This window comes from Mauremys reevesii, linkage group 1 (genome assembly GCF_016161935.1).
Source record: "Mauremys reevesii isolate NIE-2019 linkage group 1, ASM1616193v1, whole genome shotgun sequence".
NCBI lineage: Eukaryota > Metazoa > Chordata > Testudines > Geoemydidae > Mauremys > Mauremys reevesii.
In genome coordinates this window covers 159188872-159206922 of record NC_052623.1, presented here as the reverse complement: position 1 = coordinate 159206922, position 18051 = coordinate 159188872, and the positions used below count along the sequence as shown (strand labels likewise).

Genomic DNA, 18051 nt, shown 5'->3' with positions numbered 1-18051 from the left:
GTTCAAGAAGAAATGTTTCACTTCACATACAGCATTATATAAATTAGATATGTTATGAATTTTCAGTCTGTATAGCCACCCAGTCTGTACATTGGAGGCTCTGGACTTCATACAGTTTTGTAGTTTAATTTTTTTTACTGAAACACAAGACACTAATTAAATATTATAAACCTGGTATTTTAAATGCACCTGTCTGTTAGTAACTGCCAGATAGATCAAAGTTGTTCTCTATACATTTAAAAAAAAAAACAACCCCAAACCCCTGGATTTAATAAGTATCGATATTTCAGGTGTGTTATGAAAATAAAAGTGCTGAGTGTTTACATTTTAATGTCTTTAATACCAAAAGTTATTGAATTGTAAATATAATTTAGTCTTAAATAAGATTCCTTTCAGCTTTTCAAGTAAAATGCTCAGCCACTTTTAGAAGGCTCTCCTGTCTGTCCCTTGAGGAGATCATTTTAATAAAGGTTTTATAAGTGTAGTAATATGACAATAGTATTTATCATCAAAACAGCCTGTACCGATCTGTTGGGAGTCATGATGTAGAAGACCTTTGTTAGCAAGGCTTTTTGTGTGGATATTCGTAACTTTTTGAAACATATTTATGGCATGTATTTATTTCCATAGCTAAAGTCCCTTGGTTACCTGTGTGGACTTGTGTCAGAAAAGGGACCTAATTCAGAAGATCTTAACAGAACAGTTGATCTGTTAGCAGGCTTGGGAGCAGAGCGCCCTGAAACAGGTACTACCAAAAACATATATACTTTATGTAATACCTTGCTATCTAAGTATGTGATGGCTTCCCTCTTAGATTAGCTCTTTAGATGGGGAGAATTAAATCCTGTTCTGTAGGTGGATAAATGTACATGTGATACTGTGGGGGTGAAGGGAAAAGGGGAGCATATGTTCTTTATGAGTGGTATAGTGTGTGTATTTCAATATTTTTTTTAAAAAAATTAATTATAACCCTTTAATGCGGAGTGTGGCTTTCCCAGTATATATTAAATTTATCAACATTATGAGGTGCCACAGCAGACATCTCTGATCACTCTTGATTCTGAATTATACTTCTATTACTGCTCCTACAACAAGCCTTAAAATTAAAATTCAGTTTGAGAATGAAACAGAAGAATCCTTATCTGATATTGTATACCCTGTATGTAACTAGGGCTATAAAGTGACATCATTGTACTGTATTAGTCAGCACCACATAGATTTAGTTGGCCTTGTTTCTGTATCAGTCTGAATCTCTAAACAATTAATGGAAAAAATTCCGTATGTTAAATGTCTACTGGTACAATTAGTGTATTTGTACTGTTTGCCAAATGCTGAGATGTAATTCTACTTTTGCAGGTGGGATAATGAGTGAAAGGGAATCCAGCAATATGCAGTCTACTGCAATTCCATTAAAAGCGAGTTTTCCCTTTTATAATTTTTGACTTGCTGCAGTTGGTAGTTTTTTTTCCTCACCAAGTGTTTGGAGTGACATAAAGACGTTAAACCAAACAACTTTTTTTAAGTTCCAGTATTGCAGACTTTTCTAGTAGAATGCAACTCTTTAAAGTCATTTGAGAGACTAAAATACCATATAAAGTACAGACCTGAAGAAGAGCTCTCTGTAAGATCAAAAACTTGGCTCTTTCACCAACAGAAGTTGGTCAAATAGAAGACATTACATCACCTATTTTGTCTCTCTAATATAAAGTGCAGAAGCTTCTCATACTGTTTTTTATAAATCCTAAAATGGGTAAGTATGAGAAGTATTAACCTTGTTAAGATACAGGGGAGTATCTAAATATAATTTTATGTTCTGACAGATTTTGGTGAATGTGATATAGAACAGTATTTTTAAAACAATGTAGAGAAGTTTTCTTAGCTGCTGTAATGTCATTTGAATTTTGACTGGAGCAACACGTAGTGGTCAGTAAAATAAATGCTGTTAACTAGACATTTTAATTTAGAATTTGAAAAAACAAGATTACGTTACCTAAATAGTCTGGACCATCTTTAACTGTAGCGCATAATATAAAAATAATGTTGTTCTCTCTCTACATTTGATTATTGCATGTTACAAACAGATTTTTCTTTAAGTCAGTATCTTCTTCACTTTATTTTGAAGCCAACACCGCACAAAGCCCTTATAAGAAACTCAAGGAGGCCTTATCATCTGTAGAAGCTTTTGAAAAACACTACTTAGTAAGTATGGCATAGAAGTATTTACACTGTAGTAAATATACATACAGAAAATGGTGAACTTGTTATGTATATTCATGGAATGGTTAAGGCCATCATTTTCAAACCTTGGGTGCCTAATGTTAAGGTCTCAAATCTGTATTCTGGCACTTATGCAGTCTGAGGCCTGGTCTACACAGGGGAGCGGGGGGGGGGGGGGCGGGGGATCGATCTAAGTTACGCAACTTCATCTACGTGAATAACATAGCTGAAGTTGACGTACTTAGATCGACTTACCGTGGTGTCTTCACTGTGGTGAGTCGACTGCTACCGCTCCTCCGTCGACTCTGCTTGCGCCTCTCACCGAGCTGGAGTACAGGAGTCAACGGGAGAGCACTCGGGGGTTGATTTATTGTGTCTAGACTAGATGCAATAAATCAATCCCCGCTGAATCGGTCGCTGCCCGCTGATCCGGCCAGTAGTGAAGACATACCCTGACATTCAAATGTGCACACTATTGTTTAGTTAGTGTCACAATATGGAGTTGGGAGCCTAACATTAGTCACAAGGTTTTGAAATTTTTGGTTTAACTTGAATACCTATTACAATGGGGATGTAAATGGATTTGTAACTTCCAATGTTCTAAAAAAAATATTGGCCATACTTTCAGAAACTATATATTATTCTGATCTTAGATTATATGATGGATAAATTAGATCTGTTCAGGAAACAGTCTGATGTTTGCATCCAGCTTTTCAGGAAATTTTCGTAAGCTTTGATCTTAAATGGGATTTTTTTTCCTGAGTATAATAATCCTATTGAAGCTGATGACACTCAGCATAGGTGTAAGGGTTGGAGATAGCATGTCTTGTTGAATGATCAAGACCTTAGTTGTATGTTAAAGAATCATAACTTGTTTGTTTGTAATGTGGTATCTCCTTTTCTCTATTATGGAGCCACAGTAATAATTCTGTAGTTATATTTGTAAGCTACTTAGTATTAAGTTAGACTTTTCACGTCACCCAATTTTTTTTCTTTATGAAAAAACTCCCTTGTGCCTGAAACTTGTACATACTGTTAGGCCAGTGACATTTGATATGGAAGAAGTTGAGGGAAATTGAATGAGTCACTTTTAAAATATGGGACTTTGAAAATTGTGCTCTTTTTTTCAATTTTGTAAAAGTATCTCAAAAAGGGTTTGGTCTAAACACTTCAAATTTGCTGTTCTACATTATTTCTCAGTAAGAACTAATGCAAATTAGTAAACTAATAAATTTTTGGAATGACAATTCAAAAATTTGAATTGAACTTCTGAGAACTTTGTAAAGGTCTCTAATCTCTGAGATCTTGCAGAATTTAAGAAATTGTAAGCTAAATAAATGCCTGCAGAGCTTGGAAGTTACATTAGTGAAATTCCTTTGTGCTTCTGGCTACACAGAACTTGAATGCATTAGAAATTCAAATAAGTAATTAGTGCACACTGTAAAAGTGTATATATTTCCAACCTCAGTTGCATCAATAAATATAATTTGAAATTGAAGCACATTCATATTTTTATAATGAGACATTTCTATTTACTGACAACACAATATCAAGATAATATCTATTTAATTAAAATTAGAAAAGTAAGGAATTTTCCAGCTAAAACTAGGAATTATGGATGTTGAAACATTTTGAAATATTCATATACACTTTAAGTAATGTTGTAGGGTTCTTAAATTTTGAAAGTCAGAAAATGCTGAGCTACAACTCCATAAACTACTTTCTCTGATTCTGTAGTGTCCTAATTAACAGAGATTAACAAGTCTCAACAACTTTAGAAACTTTTTCATATCAAGTGTAAAATCTACTACACACACGTTGGCTCCTATCTTTTTGTGTGTATGTAACTGAGGTGTTTATAGCCAGTATGTCTACAATTGACAATGTAGGGATGTTTGATCTATCTCAGCGGTTCTCAAACTGTTTTAATGGGGTCGCCACAGCTGGCATTAGACTTGCTGGATCCCAGGGCCAAAGGCCAAGCCCCACTGTGTGGGGTTACAGGCTGGGCTTCAGATTCTCTCACCCACCCTCCCCCTCCTACCCAGGGCAGCGGGGCTTAATTGGGCTCAGGCATTGTACCCCCCTGCTGAGATTGTGTAGTAATTTTTGTTGTCAGAAGGGGGTCGTGGAATGAAGTTTGAGAACCTCATCTGTAGGGTGGGGTAAAACCATCATGAGATGTTAATGAGAGAAAGACGGGGTTTTAGTCTGTATATCGAGACTCCACAGGGAAGATCTTAATTGTGAAATGTTGAATGGGAAAGACTGTCTTTAGACTATGTGGGAGGTAAAATGTTGCTGAACATAGCAGGAAGGGAGGGTTGTGTTTCTAGCCTGTATATGGATAGAATGATACAAAATGTTGGTTGGTATCTGTGGTCCAGAGTGGATGAGGAGACTGAAGGAGTTGGAGTTGCCAGCGTGTGATATATGTGGTGGTTTTCTGGTTAATGTGTTTGTGAAGGAGAGGGGTCTGTAGCCATATTAGAAATCTAGCTGGGGGAAGGGATGGAGAGCTAAGGAGACTGACCAGCAAGTTGTGACTGTGCAGGGAATGGGGCTCAAGGGTTAGTTATAGAACCTTAACTCTGGGTTGCTTGTCTTCCAGCAGAGTGCCTCAAACTATTTAACTAGATAAATGTTTCAAAATATATCTATGTACAACTTTAACTCTTAGTTCTTTGTTTGGGAATTGCACCTGTTGATTGAGGTTCCTCTCTCACAGGGGCGGCTCCAGGCCCCAGCAGGCCAAGCGCGTGCTTGGGATGGCAAGCCGCGGGGGGCGCTCTGCTGGCGCTGCGGGGGCGGCAGGCAGGGTGCCTTCGGCGGCTTGCCTGTGGGAGGTCCACTGGTCCCGCGGCTTCGGTGGACCTCCCGCAGGCGTGCCTGCGGAGGGTCCGCTGGTCCCGTGGCTTCTGGACCTCCCACAGGCACAGCTGCGGGAGGTCCACTGAAGCTGCGGGACCAGCAGACCTCCCTCAGGCAAGCCGCCGAACGCAGCATGCCTGCCGTGCTTGGGGCGGCGAAATGCCTAGAGCCGCCCCTGCTCTCTCATTCAGATTAAACTTATTTCAGAATAGGACTAGTTACATGATCTTTCACTCCAGCAGTACATGCACACATTTCCAAGTAGTGCTGCATAATGTTTGATTAAAAACCCAAATGACAAGGCTCTCGTACAAACTTGTAATGAGCTGATAAATGTGAACAGGATGCACAAAAATCTAGCCTAGAGGATAACAGAATACTGTCACCTAGAAATGTAGTCACTTTAAAAATGAGTTGGAAGTAGTTTCAAGTACTACATCTGCCCTTAATCCCTATCAGTTTTTGTGATATTAAAATCTCATTGTCCTATTTCAAAAGATGTTTTTCTTTCCTCTTTTGCTGTGTGTAATACCGACATAGAGGTTTACTGATTATACAGGGGAAACAGTGATGGTTACTTAGATGCAAAGTTTTCCCAGGTGTAGAAAATCTGCCCTCCCCCCCCCCCCCAAATCCTTTTCCAATTTCTTTCAGTTGTAGTAGTAATAACTTGTTTCAAGACATTTTTATTTTAAGATGATGATTGTCCCTTCAAATAAACTAGCATAATTGTGTGGCATTACCCTTGTGAAGTATCTGTGTGCAACTGCTAAACAAAATCCTATATGAAAATCAGCATATAATTATGTTCACTTTGAACTGTTCATTGGGGTTTTTGGTTCAAGAATGAATTCTTTTCTGTTCCATGTTTTGCACTTGTTAAATTCTTGTTTCTTTACCTTTAAACAGGATCTGTCCCATGCCACCATTGAAATGTACACAAATATTGGAAGAATTCGCTCGGCTAAACTTGTTGGAAAGGACTTGGCAGAATTTTATATGTAAATGAATTTTTAAAAAGTCTTCTAAAAATACCATAGTGTTGAAAAGCTTGGACACAATCCCTAAGGGAAATTAACTGTATTCTGAAAGGTGCATTTAACAATAGAATATTTTTAATAGTCCAGGTATGATCAATACAAGTATTCTAAATAGGTTTTCTTTCAGCAATAAAATACATAATACAAAAAACTAACGAGATACACTAATAATCTGTCATGCCAAACCATGATACACAAAATAATAATCAAGCAATCCGACCGCTAGCCATCCTACATTCTTCAACTGGGAAAAATCACCCTAGGCTCTGCTGTGCCCAGGAGGACAATGAGTTCCATAGTTAAGAACTGCACAGAAAATGGATGCAACAATTTACAGCCCAAATAACAAACTATAGAATAAATTTATGCTGCTGGATTTAATATCAGAGGCCTCTAAAACAGTGGTTAGGTGATTTTTCCCCCCCCTTTTGGGGGGGCGGGGTGGAGTGGGGAAATAATAAAGATAACTATCGAGATGTGCTGAGTAAACAGTTAGTAGTGAATTTTTGGCTCTGAGCCCTTCTTCCTTTTTGTTTTTATTAACTGGCTGATAGCCATATCCCTTGCACCTGCTCTAGGCTAAAAAGCTTTCAGGCATGGTTTCTAATGTGATTTCCAACACGTACTATATGTGTAATATGAGTTTTTATTATTAATTGCAATATGCGCAACATTAAATTACACTGGAAGGTAAATTAATGTGCAGTTAAGCTCTGCTGAAGAGATTTCATTAATGCTTCCCATTGTACATTTCAGGTAGTTTCAGAGTAGGGCGGTGTTCTACTGGAACTTGTTTCTCTTGTTGATCCATCATAGTTAATCAGACCTTCCAGCCATAGTATGAGGGTCATGAATTCACTCGGGTTTTGGCCTGAAGGACATGAGATAGGGATCGTGTAGAGCTATTTTGTAATTAAATGGTCTATCTCCTCCTATTTTTTTTTCTTTCAGTTTTAGTATACTTAGAACTTGTTGAATAAGTGTGTTTTTAATTATAAAAATGAGATGGCTGCATCACACTAATGAACCCCAATGGGCTGGCAGGGGGAGAACCTTGACTTTGGTTCCTATGTTTTCCAAGACAGATTTGTGTTTGAATGCTTTGTGTAGTCACTGTGTAGTATTTCTAACTAAAAGTCAACTTTTGGCTTTGGTTGATATGCATAAACAATCCCCCGATATACGGTTTTGACAAAATTAATAGCATGATCTTCCATTACAATACTTTGTCAAGTGCATATTCAATGCGAATATCTCAAAAGTGGCTGCTTTTTTCAATTTTGTTAACTTGCTAGAAGTTTGGGGTATATGTAGAGAAGTTTTGTGTCCATGGCATTCTGTTATACCTAGATCAGTTGCAAACTATTTATTGTTTATTTTCCAGGAGGAAGAAGGGTCCACAGAAGGCAGAGGTCTATCTTCAAGGAGCACTAAAAACTTACCTTGCTGAGGGCTGGGCATTGCTTATCACACATACAAGAAAGCAGTTAGCAGAATGTCAGAAACACCTTGGGCAAATTGAAAAGTATCTTCTAAAATAAAGAAACCTGGAAAATTCAGATTGGAGTACTGTTGACATGCATATTTTCTGACCTAAATATGTTGGATATGAGGCTAGAGAGAGTCCAGTCAGCAGCCAATGAGATTAAGCTGTTGTTGACTTTTCTACAGTCCATTCAATGTCTTTGATCTCTTTATACAGGTTGTTCTTATATTTGACTCATCTGAGTCCTTGTGACAGAGTTAACAAAGCATAGATCATGTGACGCATTATACTAGACTAACAAATCTAGCATAAACATTTTCTGTTAGCGCTTGTAGACAAGGGTATGTTGGCCCTAAAGTTTGTATGATGTTACTTATTTTTGGTCCAATAAACCTCACACTATACACAGTTTCTGCCTACACATTAACATACTGGAGGCTAAGTCCAACTGATTTTCAGTTAGATTTAGGGCCCTAGCTGCCTAAGTCTCCTCTAATAATGGGCCCGAGGCTCCCAAGTCACTAGGGCACTTTTGAAATTTTTATTCTATATGTTTCAAAATGTGTTCTTACAAAAAATGCTGTTGAGCTAATGCTGCAGTACAGTATTCATTAAGACTACATCATCAAGTCCTTGTACCTCCAGTACTCCAAGAGAATATAAATTCCTTTCTTATGATTAGTTATGGTAAGTGCTGCTATCACATTTGGCGGATTCCCAGAGCGGAGTTCTGTGCACTAAATGTATGGTACACACCAATAAATTAGAATTTAATCAAATGCTAGAGCTTATTTAAAGTTTAATTTTTATCACAGTGTAATGTAATGCATCAATATTTTGGCCATGCAGTTCATTTATCTGTGGTCAGTAAAGAGCAAGTGAATTTTCTTCCAGTCAGTAATACGTTTATATAGCAAAATCTAGTAAGTGGAGTGGATAACTTTTTATTAGATAATCTGCAGTAAAATAAAAAGATGCTTCTGTAGTGGGCTTTTGTGATAGTGAACCCTTCCATTGCTTTATTTTCTAGTGGGAATTTCTGTTGATGCTAAAGCAGCTTATCCAGTATCTGGAGGGTAGAAAAGCAGTAACACAAAAATAATCACATTTTTTCCCCACCAAAGTGTTCTGAAATGGATTGTAGTCCTTTCCCCTCAGTTCCTTAACGTGGTGTGTCAGCTATCTTCAAACAAGCAGTCTTTTAGCCAGTGATGATCACTTAACAAAAGATGAGCGCCAGCACTTCTGCCAAGAAATTTTAAATTTTGCCAACCAGCAAGCAGAGGGCAAAGGTGAGACTAAATTTAAATATTTGACCATAGTATTTCAGCTGATCAGATCTTTAACCTTTCTTTTCAAAAGGAGATAGCAAGTCTTTCTGATCAGAGCTCACTGCTCTGTGTGTAATTTCTGGACCACAATCCCACATGTATTCAATTATTTAATTTGATTTTATTTCACTTTTATCTGACAAATTGAGATCTCTTTCCACCTCTCTCACCTCAAGCCCCTCAAAAGTTTTTAGGGATATGTTTGTGTGTTTTGGGGGTACTTTTGAGTGATTTTTTTCCTCCAGTTCTTCTATAATAGTCCTGTTTTTTTTCCTATGGCTGCATCTACACTAGCATATCTTGTATCTATAATTTGCTGCTGGAGCATTGGTGTTAGTGGTGTAAGATGTAGTTCAGACAGAACCCAGGCATTTTTACCACAGTGTTGTCTGCCGCCCCCTCCCTCGCTACAGCTCCCAGCACTGCTTCAGCTACTGAAGTTCCACCAGTACTGAATTATAGCTATGAAATTTGCTCATGTGGTAAGGTCTTTGTTTTTTCAAATGTTTCTTGCCTTTTGTGGTCTATTGATATATATCCCTTTCTTTTTCTGCATATTGTTATTTCTTGTTCACCTTCTCATCCCCTTAGTTTCAGCTTGTTTCAGTAGTCACACATGCTCCTGCACAAGTTTGCCCCCAGAAGGGCAGAAACCAGTATGAAACTGTCTGGTGGTAACATGGTCCCAGTTGCTTTAATCAATAGTTGCATGTAGATGTGACCTAAGCGTTCTTTAACTCTGCTAATGCCCAATGGCTTTTTGTTTGGTTGCAACATAGTTAGGTTCTGTCTGTTGTCTTCTTCGGCTATCCCTCAATACGAGGATGATGTCTGCCAAGGGAGTTCATTGGTGAGTTTTTAAGTGGCTGAGGAGCCAATTCTTGCCCTGCAGGTTTTCCCACAGAAGTGACAGGTGTAATCTTGGAGGAGACATAGTTGTTGGCTGGAGTGTTGTTCCCTTTCTTTCCTCCTTTGTCGCTTCTGTCTCATGAGCACATCTGTTCTCAAAGTGAGCTGTGGCTTGGTGTATGGTGTGGCGTCACTATGTTCTGTTCCACACTAAGTCCTCCCAGTTTGTTGGGTTGATGCCTCACTTTTTAAGATGTACTTTCAGTATGTATTTGAAACACTTCTGCTACCCTCCGTGAGCCCTTCTTCCCTGACTTAACTGAGAGAAGAGTACTTGTTTCGGGAGGCAAGTGTGAGGCATACGTACACAGCGGCCAGCCCAGTGGATTTGGTGTTTCATGACCTGCGCTTCTATACTACTGAGATTGGCTGCAGAGAGAACGCTGATGTTAGTACCTCTGTCTTCCCAGCTGATCCTGAGAATCCTCCTGAGGCAGTGCTGCTGGAACCACTCCATTCTCTTGAGACGACATCTATAGGTTACACAGGTCTCACATCCATAGAGAAGAGTGGGGATGACAACTGTTTTGTCAACCAAGATCTTGGTATCTGTTTGCAAATCCCTATCATTGAAGACTTGTTTGAGTAGTCTTCCAAAAGTTGTGCTGGCACAACGGATGCTGTATTCAATTTCTGTGTCAGTGCTGGCTGTTTGGGAGAGGTGGCTGCGGAAAATGGTACGGAAAATGGTCCACATTTTCCAGGGGTTCTCCACTGATGGTGATTTGTGGAGTACGAAGAGTAGTTTGTGCTGGTAAGGGCTGGTAAAGTACCTTGGTGTTCTTGTTGTTGAGAGAGAAACCCAGGCTGTGATAGGCATCTGCAAAAAGTTTTAGGGTGCTTTGCAGGTCAGCCTCTGTGTGTGCAAGAATGATGCAATCATCTGCATACAGTAGGTCAGTGATGCCAGTTCTGGTGATCTTAGATTTTGTTTGGAGATATTGAAGATTGAGGAGTTGGCCATCCATACAATACTCAATCCTGATTCCATCAGGATGGCAGTCGTGAATGAGAATCAGGATCACAGCAAGGTAAATGGAGTAGAGTGTTGGAGCAGTGACACAGCCCTGCTTGACACCGGAGCAAATGGTGAATGGTTCGGTCTCTGAGCCATTGCACAAAATGGTGGCAATCATCCCATCATGGAGTAGTCTGATGATAGAAATGAATTTCTGTGGACAGCCAAACCTACATAGCACCTTCCATAGGGCATCACGATTAATAGAGTCAAAGGCCTTGGTTAGGTCGATGAATGCCATGAACATTGCTGGTGTTGCTTTCTGCATGAACTGGTGTTTCTCTCTGCACTCCTCCTGAATCTGTTGTGCCACAAAGGTCATGTCAGTTGTGCCTTGGGGTGGCCTGAAGCCCTACTGTGATTCAGAGAGGAGTTCCTCGGCAAGGGGGAGGAGGAAGCTTAGTAGGATCCAGGCAAGCATCTTCCCTGTGATGGAGAGGAAAGCAATACCTCTGTAGTTCCCACACAAAGTTCTGTCCCCTTTCTTGAATATTGTAACAAATTAGCATTGTTAAAGTCAGGTGGAATGTCTTCACAGGTCTAGATTTTGTTGAGGAGTTGGCAAAGTTTGTGCTGGAGCATTGTTCCACCAGCTTTAAAAACCTCAGCTGGGATGCCATCTGGGCCTGGAGCCTTGTGATTTTTTTTTTTTGTCTGAGTGATGGCATGCCAGACTTTCTCAAAAGATGGGGGATCAACAAGGTGTTCCATTGCTGGGCATTGTGGAATAAACTCGGTGTCTTCGGAGATGGTTGGCCTGTGGATTAGTAGGCTCTCAAAGTGCTCCTTCCAGTGTTGTTGAATAGCTGCATTGTCCTTATGGAGGGTGGAGCCACCCTGAGAACGTAAGGGGGTTGGGCCTTTAAAGCTTGGCCCTTATATAGCTTTTGTTGCTTTGAAAGAAGCTTCTCATGTCATCGGGGTCTACAAAATCCTGGATCTCAGAGGCCTTCTCTTGCCACCACTTGTTTTGATGTCACGCAGCCTACTTTGGCTTTAAGCAGATGATAGTCCTCATGTTTTCGTTTTAGAGGAATCATTTTGCCAGTTACAAAATGCATTTCTTTTCTGTTGAATTAATGCTAGGATTTCCTCATTTTCGTCAAACCAGTCTTGGTGCTGATGAGTGGAATGTTCTATGGTTTCAGCACATGCAGTGTGAATGGTGTTTTTAAGTTGATCCCAGTGCTCATGAATGTCAATGATGTTGTCAGGCAGGTTAGAGAGTTTCTCAGACAGATGTTGCTGGAACGTCTTGTGGCTGGCTTTGTCTTGAAGTGCTTTGATGTTGTACCACATTTGTTTAGTCTTTGGGTGTTTGTGGTGTGATGGAGCAAGCTGCAGGTACATGACTGATCTCATTAATCGATGGTCTATCCAACAATGATCGGCATCTCTCATAGCTCATGTTATACGGACGGTGGTATAGTCTTGGGGTCTGACTATAACGTAGTCAAGGAGGTGCCAGTGTTTGGACTGAGGATGTTTCCAGGTGGTCTTAAATTTGTTACTCTGCCTAAAGATGGTATTTGTGATGAGCAGGTCATGCTCCACACATTTGCTGAGAAAGAGAATGCCATTGGGGTTTATATTTCTCACCCCTTCTTTGCCTATTGGGCCTTTCTAGAGATGGGAATCTCGTCCAACTCTGGCATCGAAATCTCCCAGGAGGATGAGTTTGTCGGCATTAGGTGTGGTTGTGAGGACTGTATCAGGAGTTCAATAAAACTGCTCCTTATTGTCTTCCCCATCATAGAGTGTTGGGGCTTATGTGCTGATGACCGTGACACATTGGTTGTTACTAGGCTTGAGCCAAAGAGTCATGAGACACTCATTGATCCCCACGGGAAGCTCCAAAAGCTGATTGGCGATCTTATTTTTGATGGCAAAGCCAATCCTGTGAATGTCTCTCTTTTTCAGGTGGCTTTCCTTTCCAAAAGAAAGTGTAGCCACCTCCATCCGCTTTTAATTGGTCCTCATTGGCCCGGCTGGTCTCACAGAACTGCAATGTCAATGTTGAGTCTTGCCAGTTCTCTGGCAATTATGGCGGTTCTTTCGGCGCATTCACTGTGCTGAGAATCCATAAGGGTGCGGATATTCCAGGTGGCAAAATTCATTGTTTATCTCTCTTGTTTCAGCCGCAGAGTTGAGTGATCCCACTGGATATGGCCATCCAGTCGGAACAGTGTGAGACAGCCTATGTTTGGGGCACCTTTTCTAGGCCCCTCCCCATTAGTGTGATCAGAGGGGATCCTGAAAAGGTCTGGTCAGTAACAGCCGCTGCTTCCGAAATGCACTTCTGTCTCAACCAAGCACAAAACGACCATCACACGGCTGCTGCCTGCATGCAGATTTGTGACTAAAGACTCCCAGAGATCACTGCTCCTGTCTTCCCCGCCACTTGTCCATCGCCACAGGACTTTGTGCAGGTGTGAACGCTTTGGCAGTGGCCTGCGTGTGAAATCTTTTAACCTGGGGGAACCAGTGCACAGGCAGTAACCACACAAAACTTGACAGGAGGAAAACCCTGACCCAGTGGCAAGGCGATCCAAGACAACTCGGGGCGCCTCTCCTGCTGCAGCCCTCATCCGCCTTTACAGCTGCAGAGTACTAGAAGGTCCTCTATATTCACGCGATCCACTGTGTGGGGGTCTTTTGAAGTTTGGACCATGGTTAGTCAGGAGCCTCAACTCAGACCTGCTCGCCAAGGGGGACCCTACCAGGAGTATAAAAGCTCCGGATGACATAGCTCTGAGGGTCTTTAGCCCACACAAGCCTCTCCACCACAGAAAGGTTGCGGTCCATCAAAGAGAGGTTCTATCTATACCGCAAATTGGAACCATGTTGTAACTGTAGTATAGACAAACCCAAAGGTTGGGTGCTCTGGAGTCACTGGAGATGTTACTTGTTTATTACATTTTTGTATACAAGATGGTTCCCAATTCTTTGGGATTTTATAACTGTTTTAAGAATGTCAAGTTTTGAGCCCTCAGTTTCTGCTTCTATGGCATTAGGTGCAGCTCTGTGAGTAGAGGATAGGGCCTGATAAGATCTGTAACTCTGAATTTCCTGGCTTTTTTGCAGGTTTGTTGTACTGTCATGCAGTGAATTCTTTACTATAATGTATGTTTCTGTTTAGTTTTATAACCCATAATAACTCTATCTAAATTCTGGTCTGTCCACTTTTTGTAATGGTATTAGGCTGAGAGACTCTTTTGGAAGCCCTTCTTATTTCATGCATTATTGGCAATAATGTGTGATACACTAATTAACATGTTCAGTTTGAATACCGGAAAGGTTCTTTAGTTTTTCTGTTTTTCCTCACCTTTCTACTTCCCTGTTGCCTCTACCAGGGTAGCTCACAGGGAGTGTAAGATGGTCAGAGATGAACTGATTTACCTTTCTGCCTCTGGATCCTACTCCCTGTAGCTCTGAAATCATGCTCTGAGGACTGTTGTCCTGCCTTCTCTAGTGTCAGCCTTGTGCTCCCCTCTGGCTAATGGCTTTTTCTTTTGGCTGCCTTGATAAATGTTTGATTTTCTCCTCTCTATTCCAGCCTGTACTTTGTCCTCGGAAGCATTTACTATGATTTAAACTCCAAGCACAGTTCGCCACAATTTTTTCTGAAGATATACTGCTCATCTTTATGTGCATATTTCTTGATGTTCTGCTTAGATTACAACAGTGAAGACACCTTGAAAATGCCATTGATGTGTCATGCTAGGCCTGCTTCCTAGTTGAAATTTTTTTTAAGTGTCTGTCACTGTTTTCTGGCATCTAGCAATGATGTAAGAGTGTGGAGAACCTGACCTGGTGCAGATAATGGCTCCAGGCACCACTCTGATCACAACTATCATGAGTTTAACATTTGTCATGTTAAATTAACTGTTCAGGTATACAGGAGCATAAAGAATAATAGCTCAGCATTAGTCTTATGATACTGTGCTGCTTAGATTGTAAAACTTTTGCTACACTAGTAAGCGATTCTGAACAAGTTGAATGAATAACAGATCTTGCTGTGGGAACATCTACACTGCCTCTCTTCTTCTCCCCCCCCCCCCCCCACACACACACAAAAAAAGCGCTCTGAGATCCACTTCCCTCACTGGATTCCAGAGCCTGGGCTCCAGCCCATGTGGGAATGTCTACACTGCTATTTTTAGTCCTGTATAGCAAGCCCGAATTAGTTGAGACTCGTACTCATTGCCATGGGTGTGGAGGTTTTTTTTGGTTTTGGGTTTGTTTTGCAGTGTAGGTGTACTATATAGCTTAAAAGCTATTGACACAAACAGTTCTTTTGTCAGATTTTCTCACTACAACAATTGTATTTGAGGCAGAACTAAAGTTGTAACTTTAAAATATATTTGATTTTAGGCATCAAGAATTTAATTTTTTTTATTCTGTTTAGCTTAAGATGATGATGGTATTTTGTCACTTTGGGATTGGGGGGAACATAGTTTTTAAAATTTCTAAACCATTTTAAAAAATGGATTGCTGTAAAGGCTAATCTTGCATTACCAAAAGCAGAGTGGAATAATATACCTTGTTCTTGTCTGTACTTCCAGGTCAAAAGGTTATACTGTCTCTGCATTCCTTTGCACAGCTGAAAACTCTACATTTTGACCCTCCAAATGCTGTTATCCATGTGGGTGGAACGTTGTCTATTGAGCTGACTTTGCTGAGCCAAATGCCCGTCCCAGTCAAAGTGGATCGGGTTGCCATCAATGTCCACTTCAGCATTGAGAAAAATAATTACCGGAAAACAGCTGAATGGCTCACTAAACACAAAACTTCCAACGGTATTATCAGCTTCTCAAATGAAGTTGCAGGCTTCCCTTTGTCAAGAAATAACTTGCCAGCACTGGAGTTATATGAAATGTACGAAAGGAGCCCTTCAGATAACTCTTTGACCACGACAGGAATAATCTGCAAAAATGTGCACATGCTATTGCGAAGGCAGGAGAGCAGCTCTTCTCTGGAAATGCCCTCAGGGGTGACTCTAGAGGATGGGGCTCACATGTTAAAATGTAGCAACTTTATACTGGAACCAGGGGTCAATACAATAACATTCAGAACTCAGGTATGTTTGTACAATTGAGTGAGCATAGCACTCATGAAAGAGAAGATCTAAAAGCACTGACTAGAGTAGGGCGTAGTGCTGGAAAGTGATATCCAGTGTTGCTCCCCTGCCACAGCTTTGCCAATGCAGCTTAACCTCTTCCTGGCTCGCCCCTGTTATTGCAGACCTTAGCCTATTGTGAAGAGAGGCTGCTAACTCTGCTAAAGTGTGTGGTTGGTTCTCTGATATGCAGAAATGGGAGACTAGAATGATCCCACCAAACTCATTTTAAGTCATTTTTATTTATCCAGTTATCACTTTCATAAAAATAAAACACTTTTCTAACAATTAGAATTCAGATGAGTATTGCATCTGTCCCAAACAACAATGTTCATTGTCCATCATGTTCTAGAAAAGGTAAGATTCTCTTGTTTCATAGTCAGACTTGTTCAGAGTAATGCATAAAAGGTTCCAGGTGGGGAGGTCTTTCTTACTGTGTTCTATTACAGGTAATCTTTTTTCCAGAGTCAGTATCAGCCAGATTTAGCTGTAGGAATACATAATCATGTTGGTGGTTGCTCACATCCAGCATGTGGTGTGATAGCAGCTATAGTAATCATTGCATACAAAAAAAATGTTAAGATTGCAAAGTCAACCACTTGCTCTTAGGAAATGTCAGAATTAAGGTTGCTTGTGTAATTTTAATTCTTCCCTGTGAGTATGACAGTCTTTAGCTATGTTACCAATACTCTTTTCCATAAAGGACCTCAGTCTCTTTCATTGCAGAAGATAGCAGGTGTGTAGTGATTGAAGGAGAGAGCTACAAGAAGAGAGAAATGTGTATACAGTTAAGCCCAGGGCTGTCCCTAGAGAGGTGCAGGTCCCAGGGCAGAAGTGACTGATTCGTCTCTTCCGGGACTGACCACACTGGCCAATCACACCGGCTCGTGGGGCCCAGAGTGGTTGCCCTAATTTGCCCTACCCAAGGGATGGCTCTAGTTAAGCCAATTGAATGCTGCCAGGAAAACTGGTTGTATTCCTGCCTCTGCCACAGATTTTTTTTTTTTTAATAGGATGCTGGGCAAGTCACTTTAAACCAAAATTCTTAAAGATGGTCACTACTTGTGTGTCCTTTATTTTCTGGGTGCCCATCCTGAGATCTCTGGGGCCTGATTTTCAGAAGTGCTAAGTATTCAATTGCAGCTGAAATCACTGAGGTTATGTACACTGCCATTAAAAAATGGCAACTGGCCTGTGCCAGCTGACTTGGGCTTGCAGGGCTGTTATTTGCATGTACACTGCAATTAAACAGCCCCTTAGCCTGAGCCTGAGTCAGCCAGCATGGGATAGCCACCATTTTTTAATTGCAATGTAGACATAACCTGAGAGCTGTGACACTTGGTACCTCTAGCAGTAAGGCAATATGGACTGAAGGAATGAGTGAATGGGATTGGGAGTTGGGAGATCCCGAGTTCTAATCCTGCCTCTGCCACTGATTTGCTGTGTGGCTTTAGGCAAATCACTTTGACTTTTTTAGTGTCCCCACCTGTAAATGAGGATAATAGTTATTGACCAGCCTGACAGGGTATTGTGAGGAATAACTTGGTATGTCTACATAGCATTTAAAATATTCTGAAAAATAGGTATTTCGGAATGCAGCCTCTTGCAAAAATTTGCCTTAATTGTCTTATGTTTCAGTTCCCTGTCTGTATGTTTATTTAAAAAAAAAAAAAAGGCTTCAGACCTCCAGAGAGGGGTTTTCATTAAACTTGGATACTACAGTGATGAGCACACTGTAGATAAACCACAAGGAAATGAATAATTCTGTATTCAATACAGTGTCTGGATGGTGTGCGGTAAATAAAGCAATGTATTGAGTATAAAAACAAATATTGAATTTTTGCCTCATTTCCTGAGCTCTGCCTGTGCTGTATACTGAGTGAGGCAATGGTCCTGTGAATAAAACAGTATGTGATTATACACTGCCTCATAAAACATTGAATTAATTCTGGCATTTCCTAATGTTTTAGTACTTAACTTTGCAACCTTATACAGAACTGAACAAAAGCAGAACTATAGATTATTTTAAAAATTGGAGATTTAAAAGTGCTGGTCATTGA

The 18051-nt window shown here is 40.4% G+C and overlaps 1 protein-coding gene across 1 annotated transcript in view; it reads left to right on the top strand.

Moving 5' to 3' along the window:
* Positions 1–18051, top strand: part of TRAPPC10 (trafficking protein particle complex subunit 10) — an 89057-nt gene that overhangs the window by 43925 nt on the left and 27081 nt on the right. The window contains exons 9-14 of the mRNA XM_039511511.1: positions 631–745; positions 2123–2199; positions 5998–6089; positions 7513–7653; positions 8794–8906; positions 15438–15952. Of these exons, the coding sequence (XP_039367445.1) occupies positions 631–745; positions 2123–2199; positions 5998–6089; positions 7513–7653; positions 8794–8906; positions 15438–15952 (1053 nt within the window). The remainder of the gene's footprint in view (positions 1–630; positions 746–2122; positions 2200–5997; positions 6090–7512; positions 7654–8793; positions 8907–15437; positions 15953–18051) is intronic.